This window comes from Hyla sarda, chromosome 7, assembly GCF_029499605.1.
Source record: "Hyla sarda isolate aHylSar1 chromosome 7, aHylSar1.hap1, whole genome shotgun sequence".
NCBI classification, from domain to species: domain Eukaryota; kingdom Metazoa; phylum Chordata; class Amphibia; order Anura; family Hylidae; genus Hyla; species Hyla sarda.
In genome coordinates, this window is record NC_079195.1 from 60487664 (window position 1) to 60509884 (window position 22221).

General features: G+C 43.1%; 1 protein-coding gene across 2 annotated transcripts in view; it reads right to left on the minus strand.

Moving 5' to 3' along the window:
• The window catches only part of CFAP46 (cilia and flagella associated protein 46), a 236144-nt gene that overhangs the window by 74691 nt on the left and 139232 nt on the right, over window positions 1–22221 (minus strand). For both annotated transcript variants that reach the window (XM_056529249.1, XM_056529250.1), the window contains exons 42-45: window positions 19100–19288; window positions 14047–14163; window positions 10801–10980; window positions 4064–4231 (exon numbers count right to left, since the gene is read on the minus strand). In XM_056529249.1, coding sequence (XP_056385224.1) covers window positions 4064–4231; window positions 10801–10980; window positions 14047–14163; window positions 19100–19288 — 654 coding nt within the window. The remainder of the gene's footprint in view (window positions 1–4063; window positions 4232–10800; window positions 10981–14046; window positions 14164–19099; window positions 19289–22221) is intronic.

Consider the following 22221-nt stretch of genomic DNA (forward strand, 5'->3'; position numbering starts at 1 on the left):
GGCGCACACTGTCACAGGACCAACGGCCTGAGAGCGCGGAGGTGGAAGTGGCATGACCTGTCCAAGTTGCTGTGCAGGAACCACATTCAACCAGTGGGCCGTAAAGGATATGTATTGTCCCTGACCATAGTTACAGCTCCACACATCGGCGCTGCAGTGCACTTTGGTACACACCGACAGGCTCAAGGACTGGCCACCCTTCTCCACAAAATTATGCAGGGCTGGTACAGCCTTCTTCGAAAAGAAAATGACGGCTTGGGGCTCTCCACCTTGGCTTGGCACAAGCCCTCAGTTCTCTGAAAGGTGCAGAGTCCACCACTTGAAAAGGGAGGGACTGCAGCACCACCAACTTGGACAGGAGCACATTCAGCTTCTGCACTGTTGGATGAGCGGGCGCAGTTAGATGAGTGGGCGCATACAAGACAAGTGCATATTGTCTCTTGGACATGGCTTCGCAGATGGATTGCTGGCGGAATGACTGACTCGAAGTAGGAGGAGCAGGAGCACAGAAGATGGGTATGATACACAGCTCCCTTCGGTTTGGCTCCAGACTTTCCACTTCTGCCACCATGCTGACTGCCAACCATGCTACCACCTTGCTGGCTCATCTGCTGCCTCACGGGCAACCTGCAACCCATTTCTCCTGATGTTGATGAAGCCCCTTCTGCACCCGGCTCCCAAGTGCAATCGGCTTCATCATCATCGAGTTGTGTCTGCACGTCACTGATGTTTTCCTCAGGTTCTTCAACAGTGTGTGCTTCAAGAGCCTGAATGCTCGCAACACCACCTCCCACGCCACTCTCTTCATGACTACTTGCCCGCCTAGCGGAGGAAGCAGTGGATGTCTCCTCCACTTCTTAGCTGGGCAGTAGCTGCTGACTGTCTTCTAGTAGATCTTCCTCAGTAAATAGTGGAGCGGAACCCACAGCATAAGATACCTCTGTGGGGGGAGGGAATAGCATAGGACAGAGGCAATGGGAGGACAGGGACTGCTCGTGGGCCATGCCAACTGAAGGTTGTGTCTGAGGAACCCACCGACTGTTGACTGGGGGTGTCAGATGTCACTTGTGATGAAGTGGATGACCGTGTTAACCAATCGATGCTGGCAGATGGGTTGCTGGTCGAGACACGACTGCTAGCTGATACCGGGAGCTTGGGCCTCTCACTGCAACTCCTGCTGCCACTCGCCCCTAGTCTGCTGCGACCTCTGCCTGAAGAATTTAGTCCTCTGCCACTCCTCTGTGCATGTCCTGGAACTTTTCTGCCTGACATACTGAGTGCATATATGAGGGGGCGTACAATACGCTCCACTATGCTTAAAACGGTATTTGTCTAGAACACCAGCAGGTGTGTACTTTTGCTGGACATTCACAGTATCTAGGCCCTTAAGACTTTAACAGGAACAAAATGCTACACCACGTAGATGTACGTATGTGGTATGCACGTATGTGGGGAGGACAATGCACTCCAGTTTGCTTAAAACAGTATTTGTCTAGAACACCAGCAGGTGTGTACTTTTGCTGGACATTCACAGTGTCTAGGCCCTTAAAACTTTAACAGGAACAAAATGGTACAGCACTTAGATGTACGCACAGGTCACACTGTGCAACACACACTGCTCTCTGTCACTCTCTCTCTGCAATAGAATGCTGATGTGACTGGGAGGTGAATCGCTGCTATAAAAATGCTTTTCTGTGCAACACACACTACTGTCTGTCCCTCTCTCTCTCTGCAATAAAAGGCTAAAGTGACTGGCCGCAAGAAGGCTGCCGATTATATAGGGCTGTGACATTACAGGGATGGCTGGCTGCTGATACGCTGCATGCGATTCAGGGTCATCCAGCCGCCCCTTGTTCCTGCCTTCCCAGGATTCCTTGCCCTATGTCCTCCCATGTGGATTCGCCATTTTAGATGCCCTGGAGCCTGGACAAAACTAAATGGAGTTTAATTAAGTGATTTTTCCTGAAATATGTAACAAATTCGTATTCATCAGATTTGATTCACTCATCCGTTATAATTTCCTTTGTAGGGAAAATTATTAGAGGTGCACCTGTCAAATGTTACCAATGTCTATTCAAAAGGGATTAATGGGCTCCTGAGTCACTAATAGAAATCTGACTTCCTTTCATATGCATTTTAAACTGGTCTGGCAGCTTAAAATGAAACATCTCAAATATATGTCCAATGATTTTTGAAACAGCGGGGGAAAACATTACGGAGAAGAAAGACATTCAGTTATAGACCAATTGTAGCCACAATAATTGCTGCAATTGCCGTGTATGCACGCATGAGTATTCACATCTCTACTAGGGAGCATACTGTGATCCCTTAACCCCTTGACGACCACGGACATATATTTACGTCCTGTGGCCGGCTCCCGATCTGTGAAGCGTGCTCAGCTTCGTATCTGCGGGGTCCCGGTTGCTATCAGCAACCAGGACCCGCGGCTCATACCAGACATCGCTGATCGGGCTGATGTCCAGTATTAACCCTTTAAAACGGGAGAATACACTGCCGGTTAGCTCAGCGGAGCTGTTCGGGATCGCCGAGGTGAAATCGCGACATCCCGAACAGCTGACAGGACAGCAGGAGGTGTCTTACCTTGCTCCCAGCTGTCTGATCGGCGTTTGATTGCTCCAAGCCTGAAATCTAGGCTTGAGCAATCAAGTGCAGAAAACACTGATCAGTGCATTCCTATGGCGATACATTGAACAGTGTAAGAGATCAGTGAATGCAGTTTTATAGCCCCTAGAAGGGACTATAACACTGCAAAAAAAAATTAAAAAAAAATTAAAAATAAAGTTAATAAATGTGATTTAACCCCTTCCCTAATAAAAATCAGAATCACCCCCCTTTTCCCATTTAAAAAAAGTGTGTAAATAAAAATAAAAACAGACATATGTGGTATCGCTGCATGCGTAAATGTCCAAAACCATAAAAAATATATCATATATTAAACCGCACGGTCAATGGCGTACGCGCAAAAAAATTCCAAAGTCCAAAATAGCGTATTTTTGGTCACTTTTTATACCATAAAATTTTTTATAAAAAGCGATCAAAACAAAAATGGTACCGATAAAAACTTCAGATCATGGGGCCCCGTTCAGGAGATCGCAGGGAGTCCCAGCGCTCGGACCCCCCACAATCTATAACTTAAGTTATTTTTAACCAGAGAATGCCTTTAAGGTTTCTGTTTTATGCATTTAACTGTGTGGTATAAAAGACATGTTATTTTATTCTGGGGGTTGATATAATTAAAGCAATACCGTTAAACCATTTTTGCCGTGTTTACTAATTTTTTTTAAATAAAAACTTAAAGCTTAAGCTTTGCATTGCCACATTATGAGACCTATAACTCTATTATATATTTTTTTCTTAATGTGAGGGCTTGTTTTTAGCAATGAGAGCTGCAGTTTTATTGGCACTATTTTGAGGTGACACAGAAATACTTGCTATATTAATTACTTGATTGTTCTTTTATAAGTAAATAGGAGGAAGAACAAACTTCTATTTTTTTCATGTCCCAATCACTTAGTAGCTCCCATTAGTTTAAAGGGGGGGGGGGGGGGGCAGCTAAAGGTATGTGTTACATGTAATTGCCACCGTTAATGGGGTGAGCTTAGCGCCAGAACCAGCTCCATAATCCCTGCTCCAGCAGCCTGGCATGCATGTATGGGTAGGGATTAAAGAGGGATTCCCAACGTAGAATTTAAAGGCATAATACAGGAAAATGACTTAACATTTTGATCCTAAGAAACCCAGAGCAATACATTATCTTATAATTATATATCTTTTACTTATTTAGAGAAGGTATACATATTTCCGGCGTCTGCCCTGTCACTTCCTGCTAACTATAGAAGCTGACATTAGCAACTTGTATTCTGCCTATGTGTCTGTGGATAGAGGTTAACATAGCCACTGATAGAATGATATTTTATATGGGCACTAAAGAATCCTCTTATTCTCTGGCGGACCAGTTTATCCTTGTTCATATATTCCTTCACCTCATGTACCATATAATGCTATAAAGCCATGGGACAAGCAGAGTAAGTAAAATTCTTACTTTTGAAGTGGTGGCCAGTCGTTGCTCTACTTGCTTCCTCAGAGGGCCCTCATTTCCCTTGCCTTGTAGGTATTTCAGAAGATGCATTAATGCTGCAAACTGTGAATTACTGGTGTTAAGTGTCGCTGCAAGAACCAGGTCTTCAATCATCATACTAGACACACAGCTCTAAGGAAGGACAGAAAAAAGACACATGAACATCCCTGTACATGACAGCTGGGCACATATCATTAACACAACTGATCTTTCACAAAGTAGTAGTGGGACCTGATATTAAAGAACAGGCCATGAAGTGGTAGTAAGACCCATATTAAAGGGGTACTCCTGTGGAAAACTTTTTTTTTAAATCAACTGGTGCCAGAAAGTTAAACAGATTTGTAAATCACTTATATTAAAAAAAAAATCTTAATCCTTCCAGTACTTTTTAGTGGCTGTATACTAAAGAGAAATCCAAAAAAGAAATGCATTTCCTCTGATGTCATGACCACAGTGCTCTCTGCTGACCTCTGCTGTCCATTTTAGGAACTGTCCAGAACAGCATATGTTTGCTATGGGGATTTTCTCCTGTTCTGGACAGTTCCTGAAATGGACAGCAGAGGTCAGCAGAGAGCACTGTGGTCATGACATCAGAGGAAATGCATTTCTTTTTTGGAATTCTCTTTCGTATACAGCCCCTAAAAAGTACTGGAAGGATTAAGATTTTGTAATAGAAGTGATTTACAAATCTGTTTAACTTTCTGGCACCAGTTGAAAAAAAGTTTTCCACGGGAGTACCCCTTTAAGGATCATGGCATAAAGTGGTGTCTGCTTTCTGCAGCTTTGACCTTTTTGTGAACTACTTTCATTTGCAAAGTAAACAGTCGGCTGAAACAAACATATATATATATATATATACAGATTAATTGCTATTAATGCAATGTCAAAGAAGCTCAGCTGTGGTTCTAAAGTGAAGCTGCGAAAAGGAAATTGACTGTACCAGGCCTGTCCAATACACTGCTTTTAGAAGTATATGTCTCTCTAGTTCAGTGTTTCCCAACCAAGGTGCCTCCAGCTGTTGCAAAACTATTACTCCCAGCATGCCCTGACAGCCAAAGGCTCTCCGGGCATGCTGGGAGTTGTAGTTTTGCAACAGCTGGAGGCATCCTGGTTGGGAAACACTCTATAGTAAGTGGGCTCAGCCAAATAACCCAACTCTATTTATAACAGGGGTGCTGCTAAATGCATCAATAAACAGACACTACACCAAAAAGAAAAGGAAGATACACAACCCAGCGCACACCCAGATTAATATATATCAAAGTTTATTAAACATACCATGTACAAAAACAGAGACATTTAAAATCACTTAAAACAGGCCAAAGGCCACTGCACAAAACAGGGGAGGGTTCACTACAGGACCCCCTCCCCCAGGGCACCTGCTTCTCACAATATCATAAGACCTGTTATTCTAGTCTGTACAATAAACAGTATGGCATCACTGAACAAAGATACCACCCCTGAGGAAGTCATCGACGGGTGACGGAACGCGTGGGGTTTAGGGTGGGCACCTGCCTGGTATATTACTCCATCTACTGTCCTTCTCTGTATTTATTATTGCCTGGATACAGGTTGTATTGATTATCTTTGTTCAGTGATGCCATACTGTTTATTGTACAGAATAGAATAACAGGTCTTATCATATTGTGAGAAGCAGGTGCCCTGGGAGGGGGTCCTGTAGTGAACCCTCCCCTGTTTTGTGCAGTGGCCTTTGGCCTGTTTTACGTGATTTTCAATGTCTCTGTCTGTTTTTGTACATGGTATGTTTAATAAACTTTGATATCCCATATATACTCGAGTATTAGCCATTCCGAATATAAGCCGAGACCCCTAATTTTACCCCAAAAACCCAGGAAAACCTACTGACTCGAGTATAAGCCTAGGGTGGGAGATACATCATCCCCCCCGTCATCATCCCCCCCCCCCATCATAATCCAGACCTCCTCTGTCATCATCCCGACTCCCACCTTATCCTCCTATCATGCAGATTCCCCTTGCCCCCCATATCATTATCCAGATCCCCCACATACCCCCCGTCATCATCCAGACCCCCCTCTCTTGTTGTCTACTCACCTCCCCAGTTGCAGCTCTGTCGGTCCTTCCCTAGCAGCCGTCCAACGTCACTGCAGGGACCGTCCGACTTCTAGTGGGGAGGGTGAGCCGGTTCGGGCCATCCATCTTGACCGAGAGGCCTCTCGGTCAAGATGGATGGCCCGGACCGGCTCACCCTCCCCACTGGAAGTCAGACTGTCCCTGCACGGCAGTGTCACTAGTCCAGGGCCGGCCCTGAGCAGAGAAAAGGGCCTCTCGGTCAAGATGGACGGCCCGGACCAGCTCACCCTCCCCACTGGAAGTTGGACGGTCCCTGCAGCATAAAAGGGCGTCACTGGAAGGCCCGGCCCATCCCCTCACCACCCCCACCGGTATGCCTGCAATTTTTTATTAATTTTTTTCCCCATCACTTGAGTATAAGCCGAGGGGGGCGTTTTCGGCACGAAAAATGGTGTTGAAAAACTCGGCTTATACTCAAGTATATACGGTATATTAATCTGGGTGTGCGCTGGGTTGTGTATCTTCCTTTTCTTTTTTGTGTAGTACCCTGGTTGGGAAACACAGCTCTAGTTTATGAGGGTTAAAGTTGACACAGGGTAGAGAAGACAAAATCTTCAATTCCGTGTAAATCTACAGATTTATTCAAATGCTACAAATCTATACAGTTCTGAAGCTGGCCATACATTTGAGATAGATGTTGGCCGCTATTCTTTTCCCCCCTCCCATACACTTGATTGATTTGATGTTCATGTGTTCTGAATAGGGATATGGAGGAAGCTACGGCTAGACTTGTTTACTGGTGGCTTATCTAACAGGAGAACAAATGGAGTGAACATGTTAACATCCAATTGCCTGAGCTGGGACACCTCCATACAAAACACAAGGTTGGCGGGTCCTGCTAAAAGTTTAGGCCACACCTGATTCTAGATTTAAAAAAAAACATTAAAAGTTAAAGGGGGTTACCCCAAGATGTGAAGTAACTAGCTAACTCCAGAAACAGCGGCCAATTGTGCCCCAAACAAATGGAGCATCAGCGCACATATATGGTGAGAACTCTATTCGTTGTGTTTGGGGCCTTGTAGCATTGGTGATCATTGAGCTCTAGTCATTTAGGGAATAATGATTACCAAACTAAAATGGCCGTCTGAAAGAGACCATACCACTGGTGGTGTACACATACCAATACCAAACACCAGAGAACAAGGTATCACAAATTAGTCAATCTTACATGATAAAAACCATATAAAAGACATGTATAGATAGGTAGATGGGTTGTACAGGTGAAATATGGAGAGCACGAGAAAGTTTGTAAACAATATTATAGCATAAAAGATGCAGTAGGCTTATAGAGGACATGTACATTGGATAGTCACATCATATTGGTACATCTAAATAACTGACAACAGTATGCAAAATATAAACCCAATGGGGTAATACATATACTGGCCCAGATTTATCAAACTGTGTGAGAGAAAAAGTGGAGAGATTTCCTCCCAGCAACCAATCACAGCTCAGCTAATGAGCTGAGGTAAAGTGAAAGCTGAGCTGTGATTGGTTGCTGTGGGGAAATCACTCCACTTTTTCTCTCACACAGTTTGATAAATCTGGGCCACTGTAGTAATGAGACAAGATGCCGCTTGGATATAACAGTTAATAATGAATCACATAAGGACATTACCAAACAAGAAATAGTCACACACCCTGCCTGGACTCCTCTTGTTTGGTAATGTCCTTATGTGATTCATAATTTACTGTTAAAGAGTTATATCCAGCTCACCCTTGGGATTGCGCTCGGACTGGACCAGGACTAGTCCACTTAGCACATAGAAAGAAGAGAATGTCCAGCACCAGACTCGTGCAAGGAACTTCTTTATTAGGTTGCCATGGGAAACGAGAGGAACTCAAGTATTGTGACGCGTTTCGGCTAACAGTGCCTTAGTCATACCCTGACTAAGGCCCTGTGGGCCGAAGCGCGTCACATTATTTGAGTTCCTGTCGTTTCCCATGGCAACCTAATAAAGAAGTTCCTTGCACGAGTCTGGTGCTGGACATTATCTTCTTTCTATTATTTACTGTTATATCCAAGCATCATCTTGTCTCATGACTACAGTATATGTATTACCCCATTGGGTTTATATTTTGCATACTGTTGTCAGTTATTTAGATGTACCAATATGATGTGACTATCCAATGTACATGTCCTCTATAAGCCTACTGCATCTTTTATGCTATAATATTGTTTACAAACTTCCTCTTTCTCTCATATTTTCACCTGTACAACCCATCTACCATTAATTTGTGAAAATACATACCTGGTCTATGGTGTTTGGTATTGGTCATTTAGGGAACAACTGACCTCTGTTCTTAGAATCAGTGGGGGTCCACAGTGGTCTTCACCCCCAATTATCTAGTTATCCTCTATTGTGAGCATAGAAGACAGCTTTGCCTTTTGGGTTAGCCCCTTTAAGTCATCTTAAAGATATCTAAGCAAAGACATGGTAGTTATTGAAAGTCTATGGTGCATTTATCGCAATAGATGGGACCTAGACTCTGGGACAATCAAAAGAGAAAAATAAGAAAGAAACTAACATGTGAATAATCTCCAAGGGTTAAAGGGGTAATCCGGCGGAAAACTTTTTTTTTTTAATCAACTGATGCAAAAAAGTTAAACAGATTTATAAATTACTTTATTAAAAAATCTTAATCCTTCCAGTACTTACCAGCTGCTGTATACTACAGAGGAAATTCTTTTCTTTTTGGATTTCTTTTCTGTCTGTCCACAGTGCTCTCTGCTGAAACCTCTGTCCAAGTCAGGAACTGTCTAGAGCAGGAGAAAATCCCCATAGCAAACCTATTCTGCTCTGGACAGTTCCTAAAATGGACAGAGGTGTCAGCAGAAAGCACTGTGGTCGTGACAAAAATGAAATCCAAAAAGAAAAGAATGTCCTCTGTAGTATACAGCTGCTGGTAAGTACTGGAAGGATTTTTTAATAGAAGTAATTTACAAATCTGTTTAACTTTCTGGCAACAGTTGATTTAAAACAAAAAACAAAAACAGTTTTCCATCGGAGTATTCTTTTAACTGCATAATGTAGTCCAGACATGACAAAAGTTCAGATTGTACCATGGCTCAGTCCTGAGACCCGCAACTATCGTAAATTATAAGCAGGTGAGATGTGCGGTAGCATGCTTCACTCCCCAGTAAAATCTGACTCATTTCACTCCATAGACCAGTGTTTCCCAACCAGGGTACCTCCAGCTGTTGCAAAACTACAACTCCAAGCATGCCTTTTCTTTTTGGTCTATTTATTGATGCATTTAGCAGCACTCCTGTTATAAATAGGGTTGGGTTATAAGGCTGAGCCCACTTGTTATAGAGTGTTTCCCAACCAGGATGCCTCCAGCTGTTGCAAAACCACAACTCCCAGCATGCCTGGACAGCCAAAGGCTGTCCGGGCATGCTGGGAGTTGTAGTTTTGCAACAGCTGGAGGCACCCTGGTTGGGAAACGATGTCATAGACTATAAAGGAGTGATGAGCCAGATGGGGCGGCCAGCTAGGCAGTGAAGCACTTCACCAAGTTATAACTCGCAACTGCATCAGATCACAGGACAGAGATTAAAGCAGACTTATCAGGACTCAAATACTGCTGTGTGGAATAGTTCTGTCACCACAAAGAAGATGTATGTGTCTTAATACAAACTGTGTTGTATAGATGTCATCCAAGAACAGGAATCCTTATGATAACCATAAAGGGCTTGTCTGGAGAAATAACTATGTCGGCAGTAATCATGTACAGTACTCACCCACCACCGATCACCCACCGGTAACATTGCGCATCTTGTTGTCTGCCCTGATATGTAGGAATTGCCAGCTAAACCAATCACTGACTGAGGCAGGTCACCCCTGTGGCCAATGATTCACTAAGCGGGCATTTCTTACATGTCAGGACAGAAAACAGGAAGCTCTCAATTAGAGATGAGCGAACTTACAGTAAATTCGATTCGTCACAAACTTCTCGGCTCGGCAGTTGATGACTTATCCTGCGTAAATTAGTTCAGCCTTCAGGTGCTCCGGTGGGCTGGAAAAGGTGGATACATTCCTAGGAAAGAGTCTCCTAGGACTGTATCCACCTTTTCCAGCCCACCGGAGCACCTGAAAGCTGAACTAATTTATGCAGGAAAAGTCATCAACTGCCGAGCTGAGAAGTTCGTGACAAATCAAATTTACTGTAAGCTCGCTCATCTCTACTCTCAATCAGCGGGACAGGCAGTGAATGAGCGGCAGGTAATTATATGTCTTTTTTATTTTTTACAGAAACCTTTAATAACAAGCAGTATGCAGTAAGCTCCCCCTAGTGGTAGCTGCAGGCAGTAATAATTTTCCTGTTTACACAGGAGCTCTGTATCGGAAAACTAGAAGTATGATTGATTTAAAGATATACGATAATATTATAAAGATAATATTATAAAATATAATATTAACATTCATATAATCCAAATAATAATAATTCAAATCATAATTAATTGACAATGAGAGGTACACCCAAAAGCAACTTGGTTTTAAAAGGTGGGGATGTGGGGACCCAAATCCTCGATAGTGTGAATCCTTGTATGTTGTTACAATAAAGTAAAATCTAAATGGTCAAACCTGATGTAATGCCAGGAACACTCCCACTGTGAAAGGGTCAAATTGTCCAAGGCATGTACAGATCTCAAGGCTTGCAGACGACAATATGCCCATCAAGCTGTTGTTTATCGCAATGTTAATGGTTTGTAGCAAAATCTCAGTGGACTGTGCAAGATACATCTGTGCAAGTTTTCTTCTGGTCTGCAGGAAAACATCAGAACTGAATGTGTAACAGTAAAAAAATACGAGAGTTGTGATTCATCAGTGATTAAATGTTAAAAAATACGAGTTGTGGTATTTTAATGATGGCTACAACAAGGTCCAACAATACAAAAACATTGGGGTGCGTCTGGTTATCTTCTTCAGGGCCATGATGACCTTAAAGGGGTACTCCGCCCCTAGACATCTTATACCCTATGCAAAGGATAGGGGATAAGATGTCTGATTGCGGGGGTCCCGCCACTGGGGACCCCCGCGATCTCGGCTGCGGCAACGCAGACATCCAGTGCGAGAAGCGAACTTCGCTCCATGCCAGATGACTGATGATGCGGGGAGGAGGCTCGTGACGTCACGGTAACGCCCCACTCGTGACATCACGGACATGCCCCCTCAATGCAAGTCTATGGGAGGGGGCGTGACGGCTGTCACACCCCCTCCCAAAGACTTGCATTGAGGGGGTGTGGGCGTGATGTCAAGAGTGGGGCATGACCGCGACGACACAAACCTCCGGCGCTGCACCCGACGCTCTAAACAAATGCCGGGTGCAGCAGGGAGATCCCGGGGGTCCCCAGCGGCGGGACCCCTGTGATCGGACATCTTATCCCCTATCCTTTGGATAGGGGATAAGATGTCTAGGGGTGGAGTACCCCTTTAAAGCCTATAAGCGTTAATGTCACGCTCCTCCTCATCCTCTGTAAAAGTAAACCGTCCAAAGCTAGTTACATATTTTAAAGGATGCTACAGAAAAATCAACATTTATACAGTGGTTGGTGGATCATGACAACACTTAAATGGATACCCCGATGTCAGGTAAAAAAAATGCTGTAGAAGCATATAACATTGCTTACATGTATACCCCATTTTCGAAACCACCAAAAATCTAATGTCACATAATCCCTGTGCTTCCTGGTCATGCAGTTGCTCAGTACTACAATTTCCAGATTCCACTCCTTTCCCTCAACTCTTTATCACAGTCCACCCATCCTACTCCCCTTCCACTGCACCGCTGCCAATTCCCTGCCAGAGCTGCTTCAGAACAGAGCATAGCAGACTGTCTCTTCACACACCTGCTTATCTGCCCATAGCATTGTTCAGCACAAGACAGCATGATGTGAACACAACTTTTTTTTTTTACTTACATGTCACAGTAAAAATATATGTGTATATGACAGTATATATGTATATGATAGTAATGTCAGCTGTAGAGGTTGGTCAGAGGTATTGACATCACTCAGGGGGGCTAGAGATCATAGACAAGATCTAGTCAAGTCTCCTAAGACAACAGATGATGATGCATTGTCTTGAGAGAGATGAAGGTGCTGGAGAGCTGGCGATAAGTTTTAGGGGGATATGTTTTTCAGCACTGGATATCTCCTTTAAAGGGGTACTCCAGTGGGGAAAAAAAACAGATTTGTAAATGACTTCTATTTAAAAATCTTAATCCTTCCAGTACTTATCAGCTGCTGTATAATAGAGAGAAAATGCTTTTCTTTTTGAATTTCTTTTCTGTCTGACCACAGTGCTCTCTGCTGACACCTCTGTCCATGTCAGGAACTGTCTAGAGCAGGAGACGTTTGCTATTGGGAACTGTCCCTGCTCTGGACAGTTCCTGACATGGACAGAGGTGTCAGCAGAGAATACTGTGGTCAGACATAAAAGAAATTCAAAAAGAAAAGCACTTTCTCTCTATTATACAGCAGCTGATAAGTACTGGAAAGATTAAGATTTTTCAATAAAAGTAATTTACAAATCTGTTTAACTTTCAGATTTAAAAATAAAATAATGTTTTCCACTGGAGTACCATCTTAAAGGAGAACTCCAGAACATAAAAATCGTCCCCCATACTGTCGGAAGTAAAAAAATAAAGATGTACATACCTTCCTCTGCTCCCCCGGGGCCTCCGGTAACTGTCTCCGGTCTCCGCCGTGATCCACTTCCTGGTTGCCGGTGGTCGGAGAGTCTTACTGCGCTCAGCCAATCACCGGCCGCAGTGAAGTCCCGACTCGGCCAACAATAGGCTGAGCAGCAGTGTGACGTTTTCGGCCCCGGCACCAGGTGCCGGTGTAGTTAATAATTTTGTGTCCTGAAGCGTTCTCACACTGCCACTCAGCCTATCACCGTCCGAGTCTGACTTCGCTGCGGCCGGTGATTGGCTGAGCGCAGTATGACTCGCCGACCACTGGCAACAAGGAAGTGGATCGCGGCGGAGACTGGAGCCGGTTACCGGTAGGCCCCTGGGGAGCGGAAGAAGGTATGCACATCTTTATTTTTTTACTGCCGGCAGTATGGGCCATAATTTTTTTATTCCGGAGTTCTCCTTTAAGGAGAGTAATCATAAAGTAAGGAGGTAAAGATCTTGTTGGGGCTGCATGGTAGTATGCACACAAATACTAAAGCAGTCTTTTCCAAACAGGGTGCCTCCAGCTGTTGCAAAATTACAACTCCCAACGACTCGAGCTCTCGAAAACTATTTGCCAATAATTCAGAATGCTTCAAAAGTGAATCATTTTACCAACTTCTCATTGTATTTGCCCCTTATTTGGTGCAGTTTGCTCTAAAGTAGTATCATTCATGCAGTGTGACATATCTATCAACTACTGAAGCCAGAATTTTGAGCTATTTTCGCCATGCTCGCCAGTTTGTGAAAGACTAAAACCAGAAGCAAAAGAGTTAGCATTAGCTGTAAAAAATTAATGGCAGTGATGTATGCGGTGACAGATTTATCAGACAGGACACCTGATGTCATAAATCTGTCACAACATATGACAATGAATTAGCCAACCTTTAGTTTAGATCAGTGTTTCCCAACCAGAGAGCCTCAAGCTGTTGCAAAACTACAAATCCTAGCATGCCCGGACAGCCGTTGGCTGTCCGGGCATGCTGGGAGTTGTAGTTTTGCAACAGCTGGAGGCACCCTGGTTGGGAAACACTGGTTTAGACTCACGTCTGATAAACGTTTTTTGTGGTTACAAAGGATTATTCCTGGCCGTATCATTAATCTGTGATGTCATTTACTTACAATTCTTACGCCGTTTAAAACGTTCTTACCTTTAATGCAGCCGCTTTCTTCACCAGTTGATCTAGCTGCTTACTACTTGGCTGCATGTTGGCATCGTGCCACTCTCTGCCATTATCTCCACTGGTTTCAGAAGTCTTTCTTTCATCCTAAGAAACAAGTATAAAGCTGCAATGAACAATTTAAAGTGTAAAGTTGTTTTAAGTCTGCTTTGAAGGATTAGCTTGCAGCTATATATTATATCAGAGAGAATTGGAAAGCATAGATGTATACAGTATTTATCAGTAAGCAACAGGAGTGCGGTGCCGCTAACATTTACAAAACACAAAATCAAATAGGCTTTGCGGCTTGTAAATAAAGCTTATTCGTTGCAACAAATTCAATATTCTTTTTTCAAGATAACTGCTTGCTGTCTGTGAATGTGAACAGTGGATTTACTATTGCAAATGTGCCAGAAGTCTGGTGCAATTTGTTTCAAACAAACTAACTTGCATGACGTGCACCACATATATGCCATTTTTACGATTTTGCACCTTGTTTGACAAAAGTGGTGTGGCTTATCAGGAAAGGGATGTTGGTATGTTGAATAGAAGCGTGGCTTAAATGTGCAACAATGCATTACATTTTGGTGCACTATTCTGGCATAAAGCAAGACAACTAATAACTGGTCTAAACATAGACTAGATCAGTGTTTCTCAACCAGGGTGCCTCCAGCTGTTGCAAAACTACAACTCTCAGCAGTGCAAGACGCTCCGATGCTCGCGGTCATGTACAGGACATAAATGTACATTTACGCACGTGGTCATTAAGGGGAGTGGAAAACTTTTTGAAAAAATTATAGAGCTTTTTAATATACTGTATTTTTTCAATTCCTTGCCAGTTTTAAAGGGGTACTCCCGTGGATTTTTTTTTTTAATCAACTGGTGCCAGAAAGTTAAACAGATTTGCAAATTACTTCTAGTAAAAATTCTTAATCCTTCCAGTACTTATTAGCGGCTGTATGTTCCAGGAAAAATTATTTTCTTTTTGGATTTCTTTTCTGTAATGACCAAAGTGCTCTCTGCTGACACCTCTGTCCGTTTTAGGAACTGTCCAGAGCAGCATATGTTTCCTATGGGGATTTTCTCCTGCTCTGGACAGTTCCTAAAATGGACAGAGGTGTCAGCAGAGAGCACTGTGGACGTGACAGAAAAGAAATCCCCCCAAAAAAGAACTTCCTCTGGAGCATACAGCCGCTAATAGGTACTGGAAGGATTAAGATTCAGTCAGTGATTGGTTTAGCTGGCAATTCCTACATATCAGGGCAGACAACAAGATGCTATGTGCAATGTTACCGGTGGGTGATCGGTGGTGGGTGAGTACTGTACATGATTACTGCCGACATGGTTATTTCTCCAGACAAGCCCTTTATGGTTATCATAAGGATTCCTGTTCTTGGATGACATCTATACAACACAGTTTGTATTAAGACACATACATCTTCTTTGTGGTGCCAGAACTATTCCACACAGCAGTATTTGAGTCCTGATAAGTCTGCTTTAATCTCGGTCCTGTGATCTGATGCAGTTGCCAGTTATAACTTGGTGAAGTGCTTCACTGCCTAGCTGGCCGCCCCATCTGGCTCATCACTCCTTTATAGTCTATGACATCGTTTCCCAACCAGGGTGCCTCCAGCTGTTGCAAAACTACAACTCCCAGGATGCCCGGACAGCCAAAGGCTGTCCGGGCATGCTGGGAGTTGTGGTTTTGCAACAGCTGGAGGCATCCTGGTTGGGAACCACTCTATAGCAAGTGGGCTCAGCCTTATAATCCAACCCTATTTATAACAGGGGTGCTGCTAAATGCATCAATAAATAGACCAAAAAGAAAAGGCATGCTTGGAGTTGTAGTTTTGCAACAGCTGGAGGTACCCTGGTTGGGAAACACTGGTCTATGGAGTGAAATGAGTCAGATTTTACTGGGGAGTGAAGCATGCTACCGCACGTCTCACCTGCTTATAATTTACAATAGTTGCGGGTCTCAGGACTGAGCCATGGTACAATCTGAACTTTTGTCATGTCTGGACTACATTATGCAGTTAAAAGAATACTCTGATGGAAAGCTGTTTTTGTTTTTTGTTTTAAATCAACTGTTGCCAGAAAGTTAAAAAGATTTGTAAATTACTTCTATTAAAAAATCTTAATCCTTCCAGTACTTATTAGCAGCTGTATACTACAGAGGACATTCTTTTCTTTTTGGATTTCTTTTCTGTCACGACCACAGTGCTTTCTGCTGACACCTCTGTCCATTTTAGGAACTGTCCAGAGCAGGATAGGTTTGCTATGGGGATTTTCTCCTGCTCTAGACAGTTCCTGACTTGGACAGAGGTTTCAGCAGAGAGCACTGTGGACAGACAGAAAAGAAATCCAAAAAGAAAAGAATTTCCTCTGTAGTATACAGCAGCTGGTAAGTACTGGAAGGATTAAGATTTTTTAATAAAGTAATTTACAAATCTGTTTAACTTTCTGGCATCAGTTAATAAAAAAAAAAAAAGTTTTCCACCAGAGTACCCCTTAATGTTGATTGCATTGACATAACATTTTGCATACTTGCTTTTCTTCTTTTTGTTAGAAATTTAGAAAAATTTGAAAAATAAACAATTATATATAAAAAATAAATAAAAAACTGGCAAGGAATTGAAAAATACAGTACAGTATATTAAAAAGCTTTATAATTTTCAATTCAATGCTTAAGCTTTCTTTATATAAAACAGTAATAAAACATCTTGAGAGAGGACCTGTCTGCTATCATGTGATGCCGGATTTAGCATATACTTGTATCCTCCCTGAAATAAAAGGCTAAAACAGCTCTCCTTAGAACATTGTTGTTCCTCTATTATTCCTCTTGAAAATGTACAAATAAATTGACAACTAGATGTTACCTTTCCTGTCAATAAGGTTTGTCCCTTTATAGTCCAACACTGTCAGACAATAAAGGGATACACTGTATTTACTACAACAGACATGTCAGAAGAGCCGACAGATCCATTTAAAAAGTGTACCTGACTGTTTATTCAACATGTCAAAAGTTGTCAACAGTGGGGTCTGGCTGCTGAGCCCCCCACCAATTGTTAGAATGAAGAGACAGAAGCCCTTGGCTGAGAATTTTATCCCTTTGTTTCTGCTCGGCATTCCTCCGCAAGAGAAGAGGAAGAAGTGTAAAAGAGATACACAGGGACTGTCATTACACTCGCATGCTCTGCAGTACCCTGACCCCCACTGACCTCAACTTTTGACATGTCTTTATGACATGTCAGAAGATGAATACAAGTTTAGGTACACTTTAAAGAGGTTATCCAGTGAAAATGATCACATTCCCATCAGACTGCTGGGACACCACCTGATCCCGAAGTACTAGAAATGCACTTTGGTAACTTCTGTGCTCCTATGCAAATGAATGGAACATTTGCAGTATACTGCACGTGCTGTATTTGAGAGCCTGGGTCCTGTTACGGAGATCCTGTGGATAAGGGAATACGATCATTTATACCGAACAACCCCCTTAAAGCCTCCTGATAATGGTTATCATTATAAAATGTAAAATAAAAAATGTATATTAATCAAATCTGGGTAACACTATGGCCCTGATTTACTAACATGAACCCAAGTGTTTTTGTTGGGTTTAGCGCCTAATATTCTGTCGCACGATTGTTTAGTAAACACACCAAATGGGCGTGTTTTCTAAGAAATGGGGCGTGTTCACGAGTAAATAAAAAAAAAAACTCTCAGAGTATAATGTGAAACACACGGAAAAAGTGTGAGATTGTGAAAATGAAAACCCGACTGCCGGCAGCAGTTGGAAAATTCATAAAAAACTGAGGGTTTTTAATGATGTTCACAACAACAGCTATTAGAAATGTTATTTGCATCTCTCAGGCTAGATTAACAAGCTGGTGGATGATTTTGTGCCCTTTAGTTACTTCAAAATTAATTTTCACTAGTGATGTATATTTTGATTGTTATTGCTTTGAACATGCCGTATTTTCCGCTCTATAGGACGCTCCGGCATATAAGACGCACCCAATTTTAAATGAGGAAAATCTTGAATACAATGTAAAGTATAGGTCACAGTGATCTTCAACCAGCGGACCTCCAGATGTTGCGAAACTACAACTCCCGGCATGCCCGGACAGCGGCATGCCAGGAGTTGTAGTTTTGCAACATCTGGAGGTCCGCAGGTTGAAGACTACTGGTATAGGAGGTAATACTCACGTGTCCCCGCCGCTCCGGACCCGTCGCCGCTCGTCACTGCTGCCCTGGATGTTGCTCTCCATCGCTGTTGCCGCGTCCCCTGGGTGTCCCCGTTGCTCCGGAACATCTCTGCTGCACGGTATCCTCGCTCTCCGTCGCCGCCATCACGTCACTACGCACGCTGCTACACACGACACTCCTATTGGATGACGGGGCGGCGTGCGCGACAACGTGATGACGTCGAAGGAGAGCGCCGGCCATGCAGGGGATCCCGGCACGGAGCAGACACCGAGGAGGCAGGTAAGGTCCCTCCCGGTGCAGCCGGGTTAGTGTCACTTTCCCTTCAGACGTGGCGGTCAGCTTTGATCGCCGCATCTGAAGGGTTAATACAGGGCATCACCGCGATCGGTGATGTCCTGTATTAGCCGCGGGTCCCGGCCGTTGATGGCCGCAGAGACCGCCGCGATAGGTGTGTATTCGCCGTATAAGACGCACCAACTTTTCCCCACCAGTTTTGGGGAAGAAAAAGTGCGTCTTATACGGCGAAAAATACGGTAATCATTATCTACAATTGTCATCTCTTATCAATAGGGTTTCCAAGTCTGCATTTTTTTTTTCATTCGGGTTTTACCCACCTAGTTTGTACAACCAAACAATATTCCGTGCAACAGAAAAAAACTTGATACTTGCAACACAATAGTAAATAAGGTGAGAAAAATAATGGAGGAAAAGCAAAAGCACTCTAAAAGAAACTCTCCGGTCTTAGTAAATGAGGGCCTATGTGTTTATTCATTAATGCAAAGCGCTCATCTTCTCCACCGACAACAAACATACAGCACACGACAAACAAACCTACCAGATAATGATCATTCCAATACATGTCGGGATGAAGAGGATCAATTCTAAACGAGAGTAAATGGAGGCATTTTCCAGTTATAAGCAAAGCCTTTGCCTTCACATCATCACAGCCTCCTGCTAGTGTAAAAGCATTTACTAACTGAGACAGAGCCGCTGAAGCCACCGTACAACCAAGTGTTTTCCACTCCTAATAAAAATGTAAAAAAAAAAAGTAAATGAGAAGCATAGTCTAAAAAACATTACAAAACAAGCAAATATTACAATTACAATTAAGTTCAGCATTACAGCCATTCTACAGATTTTATATTTTTGTTGTAGGGGATCTATCCCCATAATATACTGTCCTATAAAATGGCATTTAAATGTTAGGCTGAAATGAGACAAAATGTATTTCTTTATTTAAAAAATATAGATGCAAATCATAAAATGTTGCAGTATCTTGTAATACCTTTTTTATTGGACTAACAGCATTTTGTAGAGACAAGCTTTCGGGATTTCTCCCTTTATCAACTCCCTTTGGATTTGATAAAGGGAGGAATCCCGAAAGCTTGTCTCTACAAAATGCTGTTAGTCCAATAAAAAAGGTATTACAAGATACTGCAACATTTTATGATTTGCATCTGCATCACTGGACTAATACGGCTACTCAAATTTACTACTTTAAAAATATATATATATATTTCCAATTGAACTGTCACAGTTGTTCCAGTTATAAGGGAAAAAAAATCCTTAATAATGTATCTGTCAATTTTTATGGTGTATTCTAATCTCATAAGGTGATGGCATATCACTCCGGTATGTCATCACTTTGTACATGCCAGATGTCCGACCTCTGGCACCCCCACACTAATCCTGAGAACGGAAAAGCTGCAGCGCAGAGACCTGCCGTACAGCTTCATACCGCTGTGCAGGAAAAAGACTGCGAAGAGGCCGCATCTTTAAACCTTTGCAGAGATAGGGCTCTGGGCTGGCTGATGCTTGTGGTTCTAAGCAATGGTCTAAACATGACTTTCTGCTATTAAAGATTGTCTAAAGCTGGGCTCACAGAATATGGACATATTTTTACATCTTATTACAGCCCCAAGTTCTGGCCTTACTGTAGATCAGATTATCAGAACGAACAGTCCGGGTCATTAGATTTGTGGTTAGTCCGGGACTTGCTGCCATAATGTGGGTGTAAAAATCTGTCCATATTAGGTTACTGTGAACCCAGCGTGAAGGACACATTTATATGTAAGTACTATACTTCCCTTTAACTATAGGAAAATAGAATGGAATCAGAAAAATCTTGCGTGACATTGAGCTATGGAAACTTGTCTTTTTATTATTCTTAAATAAAATTTCCTTTGGGGTTTAAGGCACTTGACGTTTATAACAACACACGTATATGCAGCATCTTGGAATGTAGAGAAGCTGGGGGACATTCGTCTCAATCAAAAACTGTAGACAGCTCTTGCCGCCAGCATACACATGGCTCTGCTAAAAAGAGGACTTTTGATAGGTCACTGACAGGAGGACCTAACATTTAGTATGAAAACTGGGCAGACCGGTCCGGCAGCACCTCTGCCTAGGAAGGGGCAAAAAATTCCTTCCTGACTCCAGATTGCCTGGAACATATTAATTCCATATTACCACCTTGTGAACTGTAACCGCTCAATACCATTATTCATTAGATAAATAGTCACACATTGTACATTCTTCCTTAGTTTTCCAGCCTGTAAAAATAATCAAGATGAGGTAATGCAATGGATCTATAGAGGAGCAATTTTATATATATATATATATATATATATATATATATATATATATATATATATATATATATATCTATCGATAGCAAGTTTTAATCTTTTTATAATGCACCCTAAGATGTTATTCGCTTTTGTAGAAGCTAATTGATGTTGTTTACCTTACTGTTATACTTCAGGTGTTCCAACACTCACTTCACTGGTCCCCTGTCAGGCTATGTTTACCCAGCTGAAACAATGGCATGTGGTTTCAACTTGTGACTATTGTAGTTAATCACTGCCAATCATGTTACTGCTACAGACAGTGATAGGCTATAGAAGTCGCTGACATCTATAGAGCTGTACTGTAAATCATCCCCCAGCACAATGACAACCTGTACTGTCCATTGCACTTTCTCCAGCAATACTATATCATGGCATAGCAGAGAGGACTAGGTGCTGTCATGTGATTGTCAACTCAGGGAAAGGAAGTCCTGTGTGTGCACTACTGGCAAATAGCTGTGCACCATGGAGGGTGCTCTCAGAGGCTCAATAACAGCAATGCCAGCACTAAAATGACCTTCCCTGCCCTATTAAGGGTTAACATAACAAAACCATGTACTGTATATATTCGAGTATAAGCCGACCCGAATATAAGCAGAGGCCCCTAATTTTACCCCAAAAACCCAGGAAAAGTTATTGACTCGATTATAAGCCTAGGGTGGGAAATACATCATCCTCCCCATGTCATCATCCTCCCCTGTCATCATCCAGACCCCCGTCATTAACACCCCCGTCATCATCACGCTGTCATTATCACCCCCCCCCGTCATCATGACCCTGTCATTTTCACCCCTGTCATCATCACCCCCCCCTTCATCATCACCGCCTGTCAATCCCTTCAGTGGTCTTCAACCTGCGGACCTCCAGATGTGGCAAAACTACAACTCCCAGCATGCCATTGGCTGTCCGGGCATGCTGGGAGTTGTAGTTTTGAAACACTGCGCGGGCCTTCGTCATCACCCAGACCCCCCCCCCCTTTAGTTTTCTACTCACCTCCCCTCGGTGGGAAGGAAGGGTGAGCTGGTCCGGGCCATCTATGCTGCAGGGACCGTTCGGTTGGGAGGGTTAGTCGTTCCGGGCTGTACATTTTCACCGGGAGGCCCTCTTCTCCGCTCGCTCTGGGCCTAGTGACGTTGCCTTGACGACGACGCACAGGGACTGTTACTAGACAGGGGCTGGCACGGAGCGAGCGGAGAAGAGGGCCTCCCGGTGAAAATGTACAGCCCGGAACGACTAACCCTCCCCACCGGACGGTCCCTGCAGCATAGATGGCCCAGACCTGCTCACCCTTCCTTGCTACCGAGGGGAGGTGAGTAGAAAACTAAAGGGG